The following is an 18084-nucleotide window of genomic DNA, read 5'->3' as shown; positions in this document are numbered from 1 at the left end:
AAATCTAACACTAAAATTAAAACCGCGAGACTAATTAGTCAACCATTGCTCAGATGTTACATGGCAACAAATGTTTCGATTAACAAAACATGAAGTGGATCTCTAGTTGACCGTAAAACCTTGGTTTGCTCGGTCCGGTTCGAAAATACCTATCTGTCTTATATATAATATATTCCAAACAGAATGACATGTCACTCACTAGCCTTAATCCAAAACAAATAAAAGCCATCATCAATCATAAACATGTTTTAACAGAGTAATTTAATTACTTTGAAAAGTCAATTGTAAATATACAAAAATAAAACCCAGTCAATATTCGTTCACCTATTTATTTTAGAGTTCAATATGAGTCGCAATTAATGAATTAACATTTAAACGGTAGCCTGCAGCCCGTGGTTCACCGATACTTGAAATTGTGCAGACATGTATTAAATGTAATGTTTGATCAGAGTGATCAGTGCAGTGAGCGTAGCATATGCAGTTAACATTAGTATCCGTATTTGTTAATTAATAACGAGTATGGCTACGGCTGGTCACATACATTCGCTAATTATGCCGCACCTATTATAAAGGTGTTTTCCTACTATAGATGTCTTTTTAGTCTCGTTTCAATAAAAAAACAAATACCTATTTATATAGGTAATCACGCTGCATTTGAGTAATATTTCAGAAAAGATGCTTTTTGATTGCATATACTCGTCAATACATACATAATCTACAATATACAACTCCATTTAAAATAACATAAAAGTTAAAAGCAATTGATTAATAATTATAACGGTAGGTAGTAGTTTTCTCGTTACTGAAATTGTGTTATAAATTACGTTTACAGTACATATGGTGCTACTTTATCGCACTAGTGCGAAAATTAGCATATTACGTTACTATGTCGAACATTTAAAGGGCCATATGTACTGTAAAACGTTGTACGATACATGTGCGAATAGGTAATTCGCAACTCGTGTCGATTTAAAACACTCCCTTCGGTCGTGCTTTAATTTATCACCACTCGTTTCGAATTTCCTATTTTTCGCACTTGTATCGTAATGTACTATTATATTATACTTATACTGAAAACTACTTATGAAAGCACCAGATACTCAAATCTCAACGCACTCCAATTTCAAATATTTATTTACTCATTTATTCCCATTTCGCGTTATTCGGTATAGCCGGGCTGCACTGCCGCCCGCCGCACAACAGGTAGGCGCTACAATCGATATTTCCGGCCACCCCCGGGGAGGCCCGACAGATGGAGGAAAGGTTAGAAGTGACACTTAGAAACGGTACTACTATTCTCATTTCCGAAAATATATTAGAGGTTACCCTCGCGGCTTTATTTCAGCCATCAACCCTTTAGGATAATGTTCAAACATGGGTATGGTTACTGTTACGGATGTAGGATTTCTTTTGGGTCACAAAAACATTTATTTTTGTCAATTTGACTTTATATGTTATTTTATTTTATACTTTCTTGGAAAGTGATACATATTCATAGGTATCTAATTTTTTTTAAGCAATCCAAAACTGGCCATCCTTAAGACATTACAGTAATTATCTGACTTAATTGACAGTCGGACATCTCATAAAAAAAAATTCAATCGCCCAGCAGCTATATCAGCTATCAAGGGAAGAGATTATTCATTCAGAATTCATTCAAGCGCCGTGAAAAAATACACCTCTGCACTCTGCAAGGGTTCATAAGTCGTATGGACGAGGGTAACATTTACTTATCGACGCGGAAAGGTTCCATAATACATTCTGCTGCCTTCGGCTCTGTTTTTAAAGTAAAAAGAAAACTTTTTCGCTTTCACGACGCTACGCAAGTAATGCTACTTGAATTTTCTAGAATGATTTTTAACTCAAAATTGAAAAGTATTTTTCTATGCATGAGTGATAAATGGTTTAAATGAATCTTAGTGAACACAGAACTTCAACTTTTCAAAGTTGGTTATCTAATTTCAGTTTGAGCAGCTACTTTCCTTTCCAAGAATATGAACAAATATTAGCTTCCCAAGAGAGATCTTTGTAATGCCAGCTAAAAAGAGCGACTTACCTAATGAGTGTAATGCGAACCTCGATGATCGTTATCCAAACTTTACACATGACTTCGTCTGTAATGATAATGGAGGAAGCACCGAAATGATATTACCAATTTCATCGCATAAGCGATTAGAGACAATTTAGAATTATACTAGAATATTTCAGTTAATTAGCGTTCACAATTAGACGGAACGCTTCGTCGGATTTGTCAAATATACCTTATTACGAGGAGGTCACGATTTTATTTGATTACAGTATTTATATTGGACAGGTATGCGAACCCGGACGGTTAATTAGGCAATTTTGGATTACAAAGGGGATTCTGCACCTATTCAATCCTCGCCGGATTGTTGCTGTAATAAATGGGGGAGAAAATTGAAAGATGATTTACTGTTATTGCCTTAAAGACGTTTTATGTTTCCTTTGAAGCTCGGTATAGGTAAATAATACGTTTATTTAAAGGTTTTAGATACATACGAGTATGGTAACTTCTAAATATTTTGCTGAATTAAGCTCATCAGAATGCTTTGGACATAAAATTCAATGAGAAATGAATTTTGGTCGGACCTGACCACTATCAGGCAGAGAACATACATAAAATACCTTATTAGGCGTTAGGTAATAAGACTGGATTCATTAAGCAAGTATTAAAATGCGTAATGAATACATACAGCGTGTATTTTTGATACGACCGCGTAATCAAAGGGTAGGTAATTTAGGCTGTACTTGTTCAGTTCTGTCACTTTCATAGGTTTTATAAAAAAAACGGCCAAGTGCGAGTCGGACTCGCGCTCGAACGATTCCATTATCTAAAAATCAGTTTCTTTTATGGGAAACCCGTTAAATAATTATTTTATTCTGTTTTTAGTATTTCTTGTTATAGCGGCAACAGAAATACATATGTAGAAATTTCAACTGGCTAACTATCGCGGTTCATGGGATACAGCCTGGTGACAGACGGACGGACGAACAGCAGAGTCTCAGTAATAGGGTCCCGTTTGATCCTTTGGGTACGGAACCCTAAAATGAACGTTTATTTTTCTATATAAAATAATTCAGCAAGCAATGTTTTAACTCAAAACGTAGTACAAGTGACCATGATGTACGTAATATATAGCCGTTCGAAAAATAAATCAATTTAAAAAGAATATTATTCTTAAATATTATTCAGTTTCTTTATTTGTTCCTGAGTTATGGATATTTTTTTATATATTTAAATATTTCTACATTATATATATCGTTGTCTGAGTACCCACAACACAAGCCTTTTTGAGCTTACCGTGGGACTTAGTTAATTTGTGTAAGAATGTTCCTATAATATTTATTGATTTATTTTTATAATATAGTATAGGTAGTTAAGACTAAATTAAAAAAATCTTTTAGATTGTTTTATAGCACTAAAACCTACCTACGTCTAGTTTAAGTTTGTGGCTATATCAAAATTACACAATGTATATAAATATATATATATATATATTCTAAATGAGTCACCGTATTAAAAACTAGTTTTGTATGTGTACTTACAGGATTATCCGTAATAATCGAATATTAAAAATATATCTAATTACCGGGAGTATTCTATGGTAACATTGACGTGAAATGTTACACAGCAATTCAGGTTAAACAGTCGTGTCACATTTCTATGACGGGCGAAGCCTTGTATTTACGATACTGAGTTCCTCATTCCAAGTTGAATTCGTTTTGTTTCATGATTGTTTTATATCTCTTCCAAAACATAAATGTGTCGTTTAACGCGTAAACATTGTGATTCAGCGAGGAATTACTAACAATCACGCCACAGGATAGGGCGCCACTTTTAGTATTATGTTATAACTAATTAGATTTTTAGTTTTATATTATTTTTGACTTAGTTAATTTTAGTTTATTAACCTTTCCGCCCTTATTGGTGGCTTTATTTTATCCAGGCAATCCATGTGCGAATTATCAACGTTTAAAAAAATATTATTATTATTTTGACGACCGGTCTGGCCTAGTGGGTAGTAACCCTGCCTATGAAGCCGATGGTCCCGGGTTCAAATCCTGGTAAGGGCATTTATTCGTGTGATGAGCATGCATATTTGTTCCTGAGTCATGGGTGTTTTCTATGTATTTAAGTATTTATATATTATATATATCGTTGTCTAAGTACCCTCAACACAAGCCTTATTGGGCTTACTGTGGGACTTAGTCAATTTGTGTAATAATGTCCTATAATATTTATTTATTTATTTATTATTTATTTTATTTTATTATCACCGAATACCGGTAATAATTAGCATACCGGTGTCTTTGAGAAAGTTACTGAAATTACTCTCAGGAATGCACCCTTGAAATTAACGAAAAAATGCTATGTAAAATCTAACGACTCTTTGTCTGACCAAATAATAAGAGAATGCAATGTTACGAGCATATAACGGTACTCGTATTAAAGGAACTTATTTACCATTTCTCTAAATTGACTCTTGTATTTACTGTGTCGTTTTTTGGTTGTATAAAATGATGGCAAAGCCAGTATAACATTGACTCATTAGAGCAGGCAGGATGGTGAGCAAATCGGGCCCCTGCGTCCGTGGATTTGATTAACGGCCATGGCGCAGGTGATATCATATGCTAATGGGACATTTTTGGACAAAAAAGCTTTTTTATTGATGTTGAGATTATATGACGAAAATATTCCTGTCATATATTATATTTGTAAAAGGCATTTACGATAAGATATTATGACCAGGCTGCGGAGTATTTTTAGCATGGTAAGAGTAAAGTGAGCTATGGAGTCGTTGTTAACATTAAAATGAAAGTCATACTCATACTCATCCTCATTTATTGAGTTCGTCCGGATAGTTTTTAAAATATTATGATTACTTATATGTAATACTGTTTACATATATGTTATTAAATTTTACACAAAAAAATAATAATAAATATTACCTATATTGCAGTCTCATCGCTCCAATATTTTATCTAAGCTAGGTACTTAACGTTAAAATGAAAGTCATACTCATACTCATCCTCATTTATTGAGTTCGTCCGGATAGTTTTTAAAATATTATGATTACTTATATGTAATACTGTTTACATATATGTTATTAAATTTTACACAAAAAATAATAATAAATATTACCTATATTGCAGTCTCATCGCTCCAATATTTTATCTAAGCTAGGTACGTAACGTTAAAATGAAAGTCATACTCATACTCATCCTCATTTATTGAGTCCGTCCGGATAGTTTTTAAAATATTATGATTACTTATATGTAATACTGTTTACATATATGTTATTAAATTTTACACAAAAAAATAATAATAATAAATATTACCTATATTGCAGTCTCATCGCTCCAATATTTTATCTAAGCTATATGTAAACAGTATTACATAATAAGTAATCATAATATTTTAAAAACTATCCGGACGAACTCAATAAATGAGGATGAGTATGAGTATGACTTTCATTTTAAAGTTTACGACGACTCCATAGCTCACTTTAGTCTTACCGTGCTAAAAATACTCAGAAGCCTGATTATGACGAATGTGTTGGGTACCCTACCTATGGATTTGTTACGGAGATTGACTTGTCATCAATGTCTTTTCTTTTATAATACATGTAATCCTCAAGTTTATCAGTTTCAGACAAGAAAATTTGAAATAGAGGTGGATTGTCAAAGTAAATGTTTGTAGCCACAGTAAATTTACTGCCATCTTTATTGATCCTCTTCTTCCTCGCGTTGTCCCGGCATTTGCCACGGCTCATGGGAGCCTGGGGTCCGCTTGACAACTAATCCCAAGATTTGGCGTAGGCACTAGTTTTTACGAAAGCGACTGCCATCAGACCTTCCAACCCAGAGGATAAACTAGGCCTTGTTGGGATTAGACCGGTTTCCTCACGATGTTTTCCTTCACCGAAAAGCGACTGGTAAATATCAAATGATATTTAGTACATAAGTTCCGAAAAACTCATTGGTACGAGCCGGGGTTTGAACCCGCGACCTCCGGATTGCAAGTCGCACGCTCTTACCGCTAGGCCACCAGCGCTTATCCATCTTTATGATTGATGATTAATACTTTTAGAACACCATTTGACTTTGATCCTTATAATTTTACTGCTATGTGTTAAATATCAAAAAGTGGCGTCATCTAATAGATCAAAGACCAAAGGCATGGTAGCATCGTTTCGAGCGATGGCGCCACAACCATTAGGTTGTGCCCGGTAGGATGGCGCCACTTTTTGATATTTAACAAATATAACACATATTAGTGAAAGAATACGGATCAAAGTCAAATGGCGTTCTAAAAGTTATAATCATGTGTGGAAAGATGGCAGTAAATTTACGTGGCTGCAAAGTTTTCTTTGTCAATACACCTCTATTTCAAATTCTCTTTGGTTTCTGTTACATCATCATCATCCGTTTCTGTAATTTCTAGAATTTTGTGTCTTGTATTGAGTTTTATAACGTGACGTTGAAAGTCCAAAACATCAGCTTAACGAAATGCTACAACTATCGTTTACTTTTCATCCCCAACTTATTCAATTTCAATTTCATCAAAAAAACTCAAGGAGTTCAAACGTAGTGTTTCCGAAACAATTCCACGGAAGTTGCAACAATACAAAGGGAGAGTTTGGGTGTTGAGAGCAATATTATGTAGTGCCGGGCCGGCGGGGTGCCAATCGATACGCACCCCTGTTCCGCGGCCTAATGCGCCCCTGACACCGCGGGACACACGGCTAGAGACGTGTTTTGCGGTTTTAGATTAATGTTTATGGGTTAATCAACTTTTACTTATTTAGCCAGTAGTTGCTATGAGGTGGTCTCTTGCTTTAAAAGTTTTAAATGAGTGTTGTAAAGAAATTATTTCAATAATATTAAGCCGTATAACAAATATTTATTGTAGACTCATTTGGTCCATAGTTTAGTTAGTACAACATAACAACAAAATGCATTTTAAATACAAGTGTTAGTAACATAAAAAAGAAAAAAAACTTAAAAACTAACTTAATACATAATATATATTTATTTATATATATGTATGTATGTTGTGTATATTTGTATGTATGCAGGTATATATTGCTATTATTTTTATATGTGTAAGTGTATAAATATAATATTGTTGAGAATAACTTGATTTGTGTTTCATATTCCCTCTCATTGTGTACAATCTTGCACTAACTGCAAGTTTCTGTTTGACCCAATGGTTGACTGGTAGAGAATGCCTTAAGGCATTAAGTCCGCCAATTGTACAATTTTACATCGTGCAATAAAGTAAAAAAAAAAATCTAACTAATACCGACGGACAGAAGCACGCACTGGAGCGTGTCCCAATGGCGCGTTATCAGGCAGTCCGACTGTTCAGCAAGTGCACGCAGGATGCTGTGGGTGCTACCCCGTACACGGCGCATTAGACAGGCCGTTTTACTCAGTAAGATGGCATGGAGTCCCTTTTACTGTAGGTACCTGGTCATTTTATTAACGCATTAATTAGACTTTTAAAAAGTCTCATTCAGGGATAGTCTTCTGTTCTGAACACCCCATCTAATCTCATCTAATAACAAAAGAATCTACAGGCTATTTTTTGTGGAATATGTTACTTAGCAAGATTTTCTACGATGACGCGTGGCATGGGAGGGAATAGTAATAAACATTTATTTAAGAAGCGATCACTGTTGGCCGCCTGCAGTAGTAAACATATTCAATTTCAGCTCAATGTCGTATAAAACATTTAAAACATTATAATCTTTATTTGATAATGCATTTAGTAACACTGCATATGACTAACATTTACATAATGGAGCTAGAAATATACCTCCTCGCATGAGTGAAATGTAACTACCTATGTACCTACTAATGTAATAAATAAAAAGTTCAAATAACTTTAAAAAATACAAAGGTACACTTTGATGAAAATCGTACAAAAGTGTATTATTGCATAAACTAGAGAACAGTGTGTCGTGAGAAACAATCATCGCGGAGTTAGCCATGCAGGTTCCATTGAACGAAACAAACAACCCACTCAAACCAATATTGTGTACATTGTAGCATTCAATACAGCTTATTCACTCTCATAACTAATACATTAGGTGTTATTTGTTCGTATTATATCACTTATCGTTACCACGATATTAACATAAGTAGTTTATGCTAGGAAAAAGAAAAAAGCCGTTAAGGTTACGTTCGAATGGCAACTGCAGCTGCATTAATGCCTCTACAGTATTGAAATGAAATCTTTAAGTCAGGCAACTAGTGGTCCATATTTATATACCTTAAAACAAGCATACATATCATAAAAAATTTTTTGAAGTAAACACTACAAATCACATTATGCAGTACCAAGCACTACGCAACCCCGCATTGTCAGGGAGATGGCCACGGAACCGCCAGAACTTGACATCCTTGGACCAAAATTCCTCCTTGGTGAAGGTTATGCAGTGACAGTTGCCATCCGAGCGTCATCTTTATAAAGTGCTCATCAACATAGAAATATTGTTAGTTTAAAAATGAATCGTAATGTACATTAAGTGCACTTTACAAATACTCCTGACACCAAAACGAATGATTACAAGAACAAAGGTAGAGGTCTACATTTCAACTTGAAACGTGTACTTTTTGAATGTTCCAAATTGAAAGGATATAATGTTATCTCACTTTAATATGTTTTAAGTAACAAAAGGAAACGCGTTTTTATTCCCGTTCCTTGATAATTCTTCCGTTCCTATTTGATGCTGTAAGTGCCAGCTAAATCTTCCACAATTCCTTTTAATAACATTTTATAGCGTTCTTCGTAAGAGTTTCATTATTCCTCTCTAATATGATCCTTCGAGATTATTTCAGCCGAGGCTATTGTGCCCGGTGTGGGCGAGCTGATTTTATTTCCTATAATATTGCGGCAAATCGAGCATGCAGCCATTCTCTATTAAAGCTTCTAGCGATACGGCTCGGCGAGCGAAACTATATCGTAAATTATGACGGCACCTAATAAAGATATCAGCGCAGTGCTTGTCCTATAAATGGACTTTTTTAATCAGTAGTCATTGCTTGTCCAACCGAAATAGCATTTTAATAACGTAATAACTCCAATAAATAAGACCCACGTTGATTATAAAAATATTAATGGAATTGAATGTTTGTATTTTGTTTGTATGCTTTTTATTATGAATCGAGCCTAATTCGCCGATTCACTGAAATAACTACTTACCTAAATCTCAAAGCTTCTATTAAATCAACCCAAGAGATATTTTAGTTAGGTACCAAAACAAATTATTATAAAAACAATATCGTTTGGTGTATCGTCTCTTAGGACTATTTGAAGGGAATGTAATTTCACTTGAAACTTTGTGCTAAGTATTAACGTACCAATTAGTCCAACTACAAACATTATGTTGACCACATGTTAACTACCTATAAAACTCTATAAATTGGATTGGCTAAGTTGGCAATGTTGGCATGGCAACTTTCCGCCATGTAACAGTGAAAGTTAGTTGTGATGATGACAAGGGTAGACCTGGCAGTCACCGGGTACTTAAATGGGATGGAACTTTTGGACGCAAAGGGAATACAATACCGCGTTTGAAAAGCACGTAACTACTCGAGTTTTATATAGTTACTGTATCTAATTTATATTACATTCTAACAGGTTTGTTTTAGCATAGACCGATTTATTATACAAATTAATTAATAGAGGATTAGCCGCTCCTCTTAATATGCTTACATCTACTAGGAAAAAAGCTCCTCCATTTAAGTGGAATGAGGATGCTAACATTGCTTTTTAAAAAAAATTAAGCAAGTACTTGTGTCTAGTTTTGTTTATATCAACTCGTTTGCTAAGCCATTTACTTGGGGTCGGCTTTTATTGTGATTTTCCTCCATAATACACGAATTTTGGCTATTTCAGCTTCTGTGTTAACATATTTCAAGACTTTTTCTACTGTCATCAGCCATGTAGGTTGCGGAGACTGCTTATCATCAGGCAAGCCGTATGCTTAATTGCCATCGAAGTAGTATTACATATGTTTCGTATTACCTACCGGAGACGATTTTCTAGATGTACCTACATATAATGTTAACCTTAGTATTTTTTTTAAAGCCATTTGATAACAATAATCAGACCAAATATCACTTTCTCAGCATTTTACGAGACGTATTATCTAATACGGAAGGAATTTCGTAAGCGACATTCTGGTGAAATGTCCTAATAATAGTAATTTCCCTCAGGCATAACATCATCTAAGACTTATTTAGATATTACATATGTTATGACATCGCCTTCATGCAAACTTGTCATGTTCTTCAATAGGTATGTAAAATGCAGTGAAGCTTAAGGTGAAGTTAGGTCAATGGTGCATATTACTGTATTGTAAAATGCTAAGTTTTGACTGTTCCAGATTATAAGTAACAAAGTGGTGCACTTAACAGCAACTCCCTTGAATCTATTAGCCATATGTAGAGCTTTAATGTAAACGACACACGAACCGATAGGCGCTGAGTTTTTGAAAATAACAAGTCATCTTTGACAATACCATACGTGACTTTCAGATATTCTATCGGCTAAGTGACAAGGATAGATCAGCGCGTAACGAAAAGCTATGAGCAATATCTATCGGTTGTATGGATTTAGACGCTAATTTGTATATTCCAAATATGTATTTTTAAGAAAAAAAATGTTTTACGAAAAACATAAAATAACAATGTACCTACAGTGAAAATTAAATAAATGTACTAACTAAATTATTATAGAATATTTTAACTATGTTTTGAAATATTTTGTTATAGTGACTATAGTGTTATAGTGATATTTCAGTGTATGATTAAAAATAATTATACAAATTAAAATAAATTTATACATAAGATTAATGTTAAATCATCTTTTATCAAGTAGACACATAATGTATTTTCCTTCAGTATTTTATCTTAGCTGTGAAGTAATTATAGCTGGGAAAGTAAGTGCAAAGTATTAGAATTCGTCATGTCTAGAGCGTGGCTAATGAAACATGAACCTGCAAAACGCGGCAATTTCAAAAAAATCTGTTCAGGCCAACTCTTTGATTACAAGGATTGCATAATTTTGATACTTTTTATGATTTCTTTATTATTTTCAGTACTTAATATTTTTTTCCCGAGTGTTAGACTTGTACGCTTTGCTTACTTATGGTTAGATTTTACATTAGCCAGACAATAAATAAAAAGCCCGATATAAATTCTCGATTCAATTTTCTATCGAGCAAGCTTCTTGTATTGCTATATGGCATATAGTTAATGATTAAACGAACTTACCTGTAAGTGAAGTTCTATCATAATTATACGAGGTGCTTCGTCCGAAGAGATTAGTATCCTGGAATATTTATTTATTTGTAGTAACACGTAAGTGACACCACTACAACACTATAGTTTAGATTTTTTTTTTTTTTTTTTTTTTTCTGGTAGGTTCACCCTTGGCCACAAACGTCATGTCATTAAGTTCAGAGTAAGCAAGTCGTCATTGATGACATTCTCTGCATTTGGGCGTTGCTTAAGGGCGGGGGGGTGATACTAATCTCTTCGGACGAAGCACCTCGTATAATTATGATAGAACTTCACTTACAGGTAAGTTCGTTTAATCATTAATTATACTTGTGCTTCGTCCTCGAGATTAGTATCCTGGAATATTTATTTATTTGTAGAATTTGAGAGTTCACTCAGGGAATGTCGGCAATGAAGGAGACTGAAGTATCAATCATATTTATGTATTTATTGCTTCAGGATCATAATCAAAGTTATACAATTGATTGAAGGAGTTGTGATTAACTCGTTCAAGAATTTTTAACTTATACAAATTGACTCTAGAAGATAAATCAAGAATTCGAAGAGAACACAGCCTTTACTAAGGCACTGTTATCGTTAGATGTTACAGTCCTATTGTAGAATTTTGCAAAAGTGTTAGAACTGTCACTCCAGCCTGCTGTGTTCCGGATTAAGTCGATGGTGACGCCGCATTTATAAGCTTTAGAAGTGGCAGCGTGCCTTGTACTGTGTGCTGTAAATATTGAATCATCTATTCCACTGCTTTTTAGTGTCGACTTGATCCAACGGCTGAGTGACTGTCCTGATGCAGCATTATGCGGTTTCTTAAAGCTAATAAATAATTGCACAATATTCCTACGGACGCGACTCGTATTTTCTAGGTATGCAATTAGGGTTGCAGAGGGACATATTTCTGGCCGTTCTAGGAAAAATGGGAGCACCAACAACGGCTGTTTACAACCTGGCCTGGAAGTCTTTAACAGATCCGGTATCTTGATGATCAACTGAGAATCGTTTCTCTCTATATTATCTGTACGAATTTTAGTTAGCGTTTGAACCCTGTGCGCGGTAGCCAATGCTAACAAAGTTACACATTTTTTAGTCAACGCTTCAAGTGATAAGTTTTCGTTAGGAAACTGAGCACTCAAATGATCCAATACCACGGAAGGATCCCATACGGCATTGTATTTAGGTAACGGCGGCCGGAGTCTGTAAATACCTTTAAAGAATCGTGATACTAGATCATCTTTGGAAATATGTGGTCCTAATAATAACGAGATAGCTGACCTGAGGCAGTTGAGCGTACTGTATTGGCTACCGCTGTTAAATTGTTCCGTGAGAAAAGCTAGGACAGATGTTATAGGCGCGTCATATAACTGCAAGTTATTTTCTGCACAGAATTTGTACCATTTCTTAAGCGCCGTGTCATATTGTTTAATTGAGTTTTCCGAAAGTGATGCTAGCATTATGTTTACTGACTCTGCTGGTACGTTGCGTCGCAGAAGCGCTGACCGCATAATATTCCGGCAACCAGGGTAAGACTTGTCTGAATTTTCGGGTTGCTGGAATGAGATGAGATAATATTTTCATTAGGCTTGAATATTACTAACTCTGACGTGGCAAGTTGTTGGAATAGCGGGTACCAAGGTTGTGTTTTCCACAAGGGGACAATCATTATTCCACGAGCTTGGTCAGAAATGATTTTTCTTAGGGTTTTCAGAATAATCGAAATCGGGGGAAAAGCGTAAAAGTACAGTTCAGACCAGTCTAAAGTGAACGCGTTAACTGCAAATGCATCAGGGTCGCGATGCCAAGACACGTATTTAGCACACTTGGCATTTACCCGGCTAGCGAATAGGTCTACTTGAGGATACCCGAATTTTCTTGTGATTTCTTTAAATGCCCCATCGGCCAATTCCCATTCAATATCTGGGTGTGTGCGCCGAGATTCAGCATCAGCTACTACGTTTTCTGCTGATTTGATGTAGGAGGCAAATATATATATATTGCGAGACTCACACCACTGCCAGATATCTCTGGTTATCTGTGTAAGATGGGGGAACTGTATTCCACCCATGCGATTAATGTATGCAATGGCTGTCGAGTTATCTATGCGCATTAAAATTTGGCATTTTTTAAGATTTTTTGCAAAAACTTTAAGCCCAAAAAATGCTGCGAGGAGTTCCAGACAGTTGATGTGCATTTGCTGTTCCTCCCGTGACCATATTCCACTCGCCGTTTCGTTCCTGCAGGCGGCTCCCCACCCAGTAGTTGAGGCGTCAGTAAAGATTTCGAGGCAATATGAGTCTATTCTGATTTGCCGTACTGAGTGCTTGACAGCTTGAAACCACCAATGAAGATCTGGCAGTAGTGTCTCTGGCAGAGTCATGTGTCTATCATAATTGTCATCGTCTTTTAGATTGAGAAATTTGCATCTTTCAAATTCCTTTGTATAGAGGAGACCGTATTCGATTGCTGGGCAAGCTGCAACTAGAGATCCTACAAGTTGTGCAAATTTCCGAATTCTACATCTTTTCACACTCAGCATATTTTTTATTTCTTTTGAAATGTGTGATCTTTTTTCGTCTGGCAGGGAAATTTGGAGCTTTTCGGAATTTATGATCAGTCCTAGAAATTTGCATGTTTTAGAGGGTATAGGGTTACTTTTTTCTTCGTTAATAATGAAGCCAAGACCGCGTAGAAGTTTTGTTGAAATGCTTACATTCTCTTTACATTCCTTATAGCTTCGACCTATAAGGAATAAATCATCTAAGTAGATGGTTGACAAATGGCCACAAGTCCTTAATAGTTTTACAACTGGCTTCATTATTTTTGTGAAAATGTATGGCGCTACGTTCAAACCAAATGGTAATACATTAAACTCGAATATTTTATTGTCCCATAGAAATCTAAGGTACTTTCTAGATTCTCTATGCATTTTAATCAGTAGATAGGCGTCCTTGAGGTCTATTGTAGCCATATGACAGTTCTTCGACACTAATTTGATTGCGGTACGAAAATCTTCGAGTTTAAAGTGGTCGGTTTTTATGAATTTATTTAGGTTCTTGAGATTTAAGATGAATCTCATTTTACCATTTGGTTTGGGACGGAGAAATATGCTGGACAAGAACTGGCCATCACATGGTCTACAGACCGAGATAGCCCCTATGTTGAGTAGATTTTTTATCGCCTCATTGTAATGGGCTTTCTCGGTATTGGTATAGTGCACTGCGCTGGGGATCTGATGCTGAATGACTGGGCTCGTGAACTTTATTTTGTACCCCGTTATCCATGATAGGATTGTTCGGTCGTTGGTTAGCATCTCCCACTGCGCACGGAACCTAGACAATTGGCCAGCGTACATTACCTTGTCTAACGACGCCGCTGTTGTCTCTGCGGAGGCTGCGATGTCTTGGACGAGTTGCCGTGCCTCGGAGTTCGTGTGTGTCTCGAAGATGGACCCGGCGTCGATGAGCGATGAGCAGGCTCGCGGTTCCGCTGAGGGCCCTGCTGCCTGCGTGCTGGGGCCCGCGCTCTCCAGTTTAAATTGCTGGTAGGTGTGAATGTTTTCACGCTTCTAACTTGGCTTTTTACTTTTAATTCGGTGCCAGATTTTGATACTGCTTTGGCAGTCTTTAAAGTTTCCGCCAGTTCCTCGCCGAACAGGTATTTGTCGATTTTGGTATTTGTTATATGGTCCTTGAGATCCTTTTTTATAGAGTATATGGCAAAGTTACGTCTGGTAACTGACTCGCTATGTTGTACGTCGCAAAGGATGCGGCCTATATCCATGAGTTGTTTCAGCCGCTCATTGTTCTTTTCACTGGACTCAATTTCTGTATTAATTACTCTTGCTAGCCCTGAAATTGCACATGCTAGCTGTTTTTGTCGCATCTCGATGCCCTTGTCCCTTTTGGTTAGTACGTCGGTGACGGCAGCCTTAATTTCCGCGTTCATCAGGGGTGCGTCAATCTTGGTACAATTTGCCGGTATCAGGTAAGCCTCTAATAATTCTTTGCGCACTTCTTTTGATAGGCCAGTCGTGGCGATGTGTTCGAGCCTGTTCGCTAACTCTTTGCGTATCTCTTTTCCGTACTGTATATTTTCAGAAGGATCTTCGCCCAGGATTTCCAGTACAGAGCTGTCTAACACCGTAGGGCTCTCCTTCTGTAGTAGCTCCGCGCCAGTACTTACAGCGCCAAGCGCCTCTGTCACTACGGCGGGGCACGCGACTTGCGCTGCTGTATGTGTGGCGGCTGTCGTTACGGTTGACGTAACGGTAGACGTGGTGGTAGTGATAGGCCTGGCGGCGGGTCCAGCGATGGGCGTAGCGGTGGATGCAGCGTTACGCATGACTGCGCGTGTGGGGGCGTCGGGTTCTATGATCTCCACGGGGTCTTCCTCTGGTGGGTATTCTGGGAAGTCCCCATAAATATCTCCGTCCAGTGAATTTTCCGATTCGTGTCGAACTGTAATCGATAATTATGAGACATGATAAAAATGTTGGTGTGCGGTACAACAGGTATGTACATACACGAGAAGTGCCAAGTGATAAGGTTGCATCGGATCAGTCCCAAAAACTGTCCAGGTTTGCTAAGCCTTGTATCGGATCAGTCCCATAAACTGTCCTGGAAAGGCAAGTATCATGCACAATTTGCTGCGCAGCAGCCCTAAAACTTATCCAAGTTTGCTAAGCCTTGTGTCGGATCAGTCCCATGAACCATCCTGGGAAGGCAAGTATCATACATAATCTGCTGCGGGCCAGTCCCATATAACTGTCCAGGTTTGCTAAACCTTGTATCGGATCAGTCCCACAAACTGTCCTGAGAAGGCAGGTATCGAGTATACATCCACTGCGGAACAGTCCCAAAAACTGCCCTGGTCGTGGTTTGTTTACGTCCGCGCCTTATAAGGTAGTGTGAAACAGTCCCAGAGACCGCTCAGATTACATTCCTTATTGCGCGTAGACCCAAATAATCATAAGACACGTTTGTCGCAGGTACACAATTATTTTTCGTCATTACCTATGAGTAGGTATCAATTTCACCTATGTAAGTTAAGGGAGAAATATAATTACTTACTTGTGTTTTCATCCGAGCGATCCGAGTATTCATAGTAACGGTCGCGTTCATCCGTAGATTCTGCACTTCTTGTATCACGGACACGATGCAAATCACGCGTCAACTTTTTTATTTTGCGGCGAATTTCATCATAATCATTATGTTTACGCTTACGTTTCGGCATTATAACACGTTTCGCACTATGATTCACCTTAAAAACTTGAAGATTATTTCGATTTTGAGAGATTTATTTTTAAGATGTTGAGTGGTTGCACACTAAAACGTGAATGACATGACGTTTGTGGCCAAGGGTGAACCTACCAGAAAAAAAAAAAAAAAAAAAAAATCTAAACTATAGTGTTGTAGTGGTGTCACTTACGTGTTACTACAAATAAATAAATATTCCAGGATACTAATCTCGAGGACGAAGCACAAGTATAATTCGTGTCATCCACGATGACGCACAGATTTGTCAAATCTAACCTTTAACATGGCAATACGAGTCCAGGCACGCGTCGTCGTGAATGACACGGTGTATACGTACTCCAAGTTCAGTACCCCTAGCGTAAATAAATTCGATTTCCAAACGTGACGTACGCGTTTGCGTTTAGTCTCATTTTGTATTGGATTTCGAAAGAGCGCGCCAAGCGGGACGTTTTGGAAACTCAAAATCCTATACAAAATGAGACTTAACGCAAACGCGTTCGTCACGTTATGATGTCGATCAAAGTTACACTAGGGGTACTGAACTAGAATTAACTGCAAAAGAATGCCTGCTGAATAATATTTTGAATATCGCTTGGTTGTCAGAAAGAGATATTGACATAAAACTTAACAAACTTCTATTAAATTGTAAGAATAATGGGAAATAGTTATTTGTTTTACAAGGGAGCAAAGTTGGTGTTTAACTGCTCGTGCTAATATTGATACCCGAGTAATTGAAAGATTCCAAAATTGCTACGCTCGTGGTTCGAAAAGTGGAATATTGTACTTTGCGAGGGTTTCATTTCAAGACACGAGGTTAAAAAAAAATTTCCCTCCGAGAGAAACACAAAAAATTTCACCTCATCAACGCGAGAAAATTACTAACTGTAACACATCAAACAAAATCAAACCAGATCAAATCCAAATAAACGCTATTAAATACAACGTGTAACAAAATTAGCGGGAATCCGTTTAAGGGCATATTCACTATTCATCATACAATACCATGTCTGATTAGGAAAAAGTAGAAGAAACATTTTTTGACGTGAAAAATATTTGGTCTTTGTATGAAGGACCGGCCGACTTGGATGATCTGCCCCATAGAAAAATATTTTTTTTCGTGTCGAAAACATTTCTATTCTACTTTTTCCTCCTAATTAGAACATGATACCTAAAATGTCCTTAATCCCCACTATTTTTGTTACATCCTGTACTTATTATTCAAATATATTTTTTGTTCACGGATAGTTTTAAGTAACAGACAGCCACGTGGTCACATTTCTCATCATCCCGTCCGGGGTCCGGAAGTTTAATATCTGCTTGTCAGTAATACAATTTGAAAAGTGTAAAAATCGGGTGCGCAACTAGGTGGGTAAATCTCATCGGCGCGGCGTCGGCGTCAATACTTTGGCCGCGAGAACCGATTTCCTGTACGTCTAGACGCGTTTCCTCTGCCCTTAAATTAAGTTATACGTAATCATTCAGTTTTAGGAATGTAAAAAATATT

General features: G+C 36.8%; 2 protein-coding genes across 8 annotated transcripts in view; one reads left to right on the top strand and one right to left on the bottom strand.

Annotated features, from left to right (window-relative positions):
- The window catches only part of LOC133524266 (kazrin), a 204157-nt gene that overhangs the window by 68932 nt on the left and 117141 nt on the right, over positions 1-18084 (top strand). The gene's annotated exons all lie outside the window — the stretch shown is intronic.
- LOC133524260 (uncharacterized) lies at positions 14027-16176 on the bottom strand. Its single transcript, XM_061860160.1, has one exon. It carries the CDS (start codon positions 15664-15666, stop codon positions 14686-14688), a length of 981 nt encoding a protein of 326 aa, XP_061716144.1. The 5' UTR covers positions 15667-16176; the 3' UTR covers positions 14027-14685.

Source organism: Cydia pomonella, chromosome 13, assembly GCF_033807575.1.
Source record: "Cydia pomonella isolate Wapato2018A chromosome 13, ilCydPomo1, whole genome shotgun sequence".
NCBI classification, from domain to species: domain Eukaryota; kingdom Metazoa; phylum Arthropoda; class Insecta; order Lepidoptera; family Tortricidae; genus Cydia; species Cydia pomonella.
The sequence above is the reverse complement of the archived record's forward strand: the minus strand, read 5'-3'. Positions and strand labels throughout refer to the sequence as shown.

Excerpts from the sequence above, each read along its gene's own strand:
- LOC133524260 (XM_061860160.1), bottom strand. The coding sequence starts at position 15,666 with ATGCGTAACGCTGCATCCACCGCTACGCCCATCGCTGGACCCGCCGCC.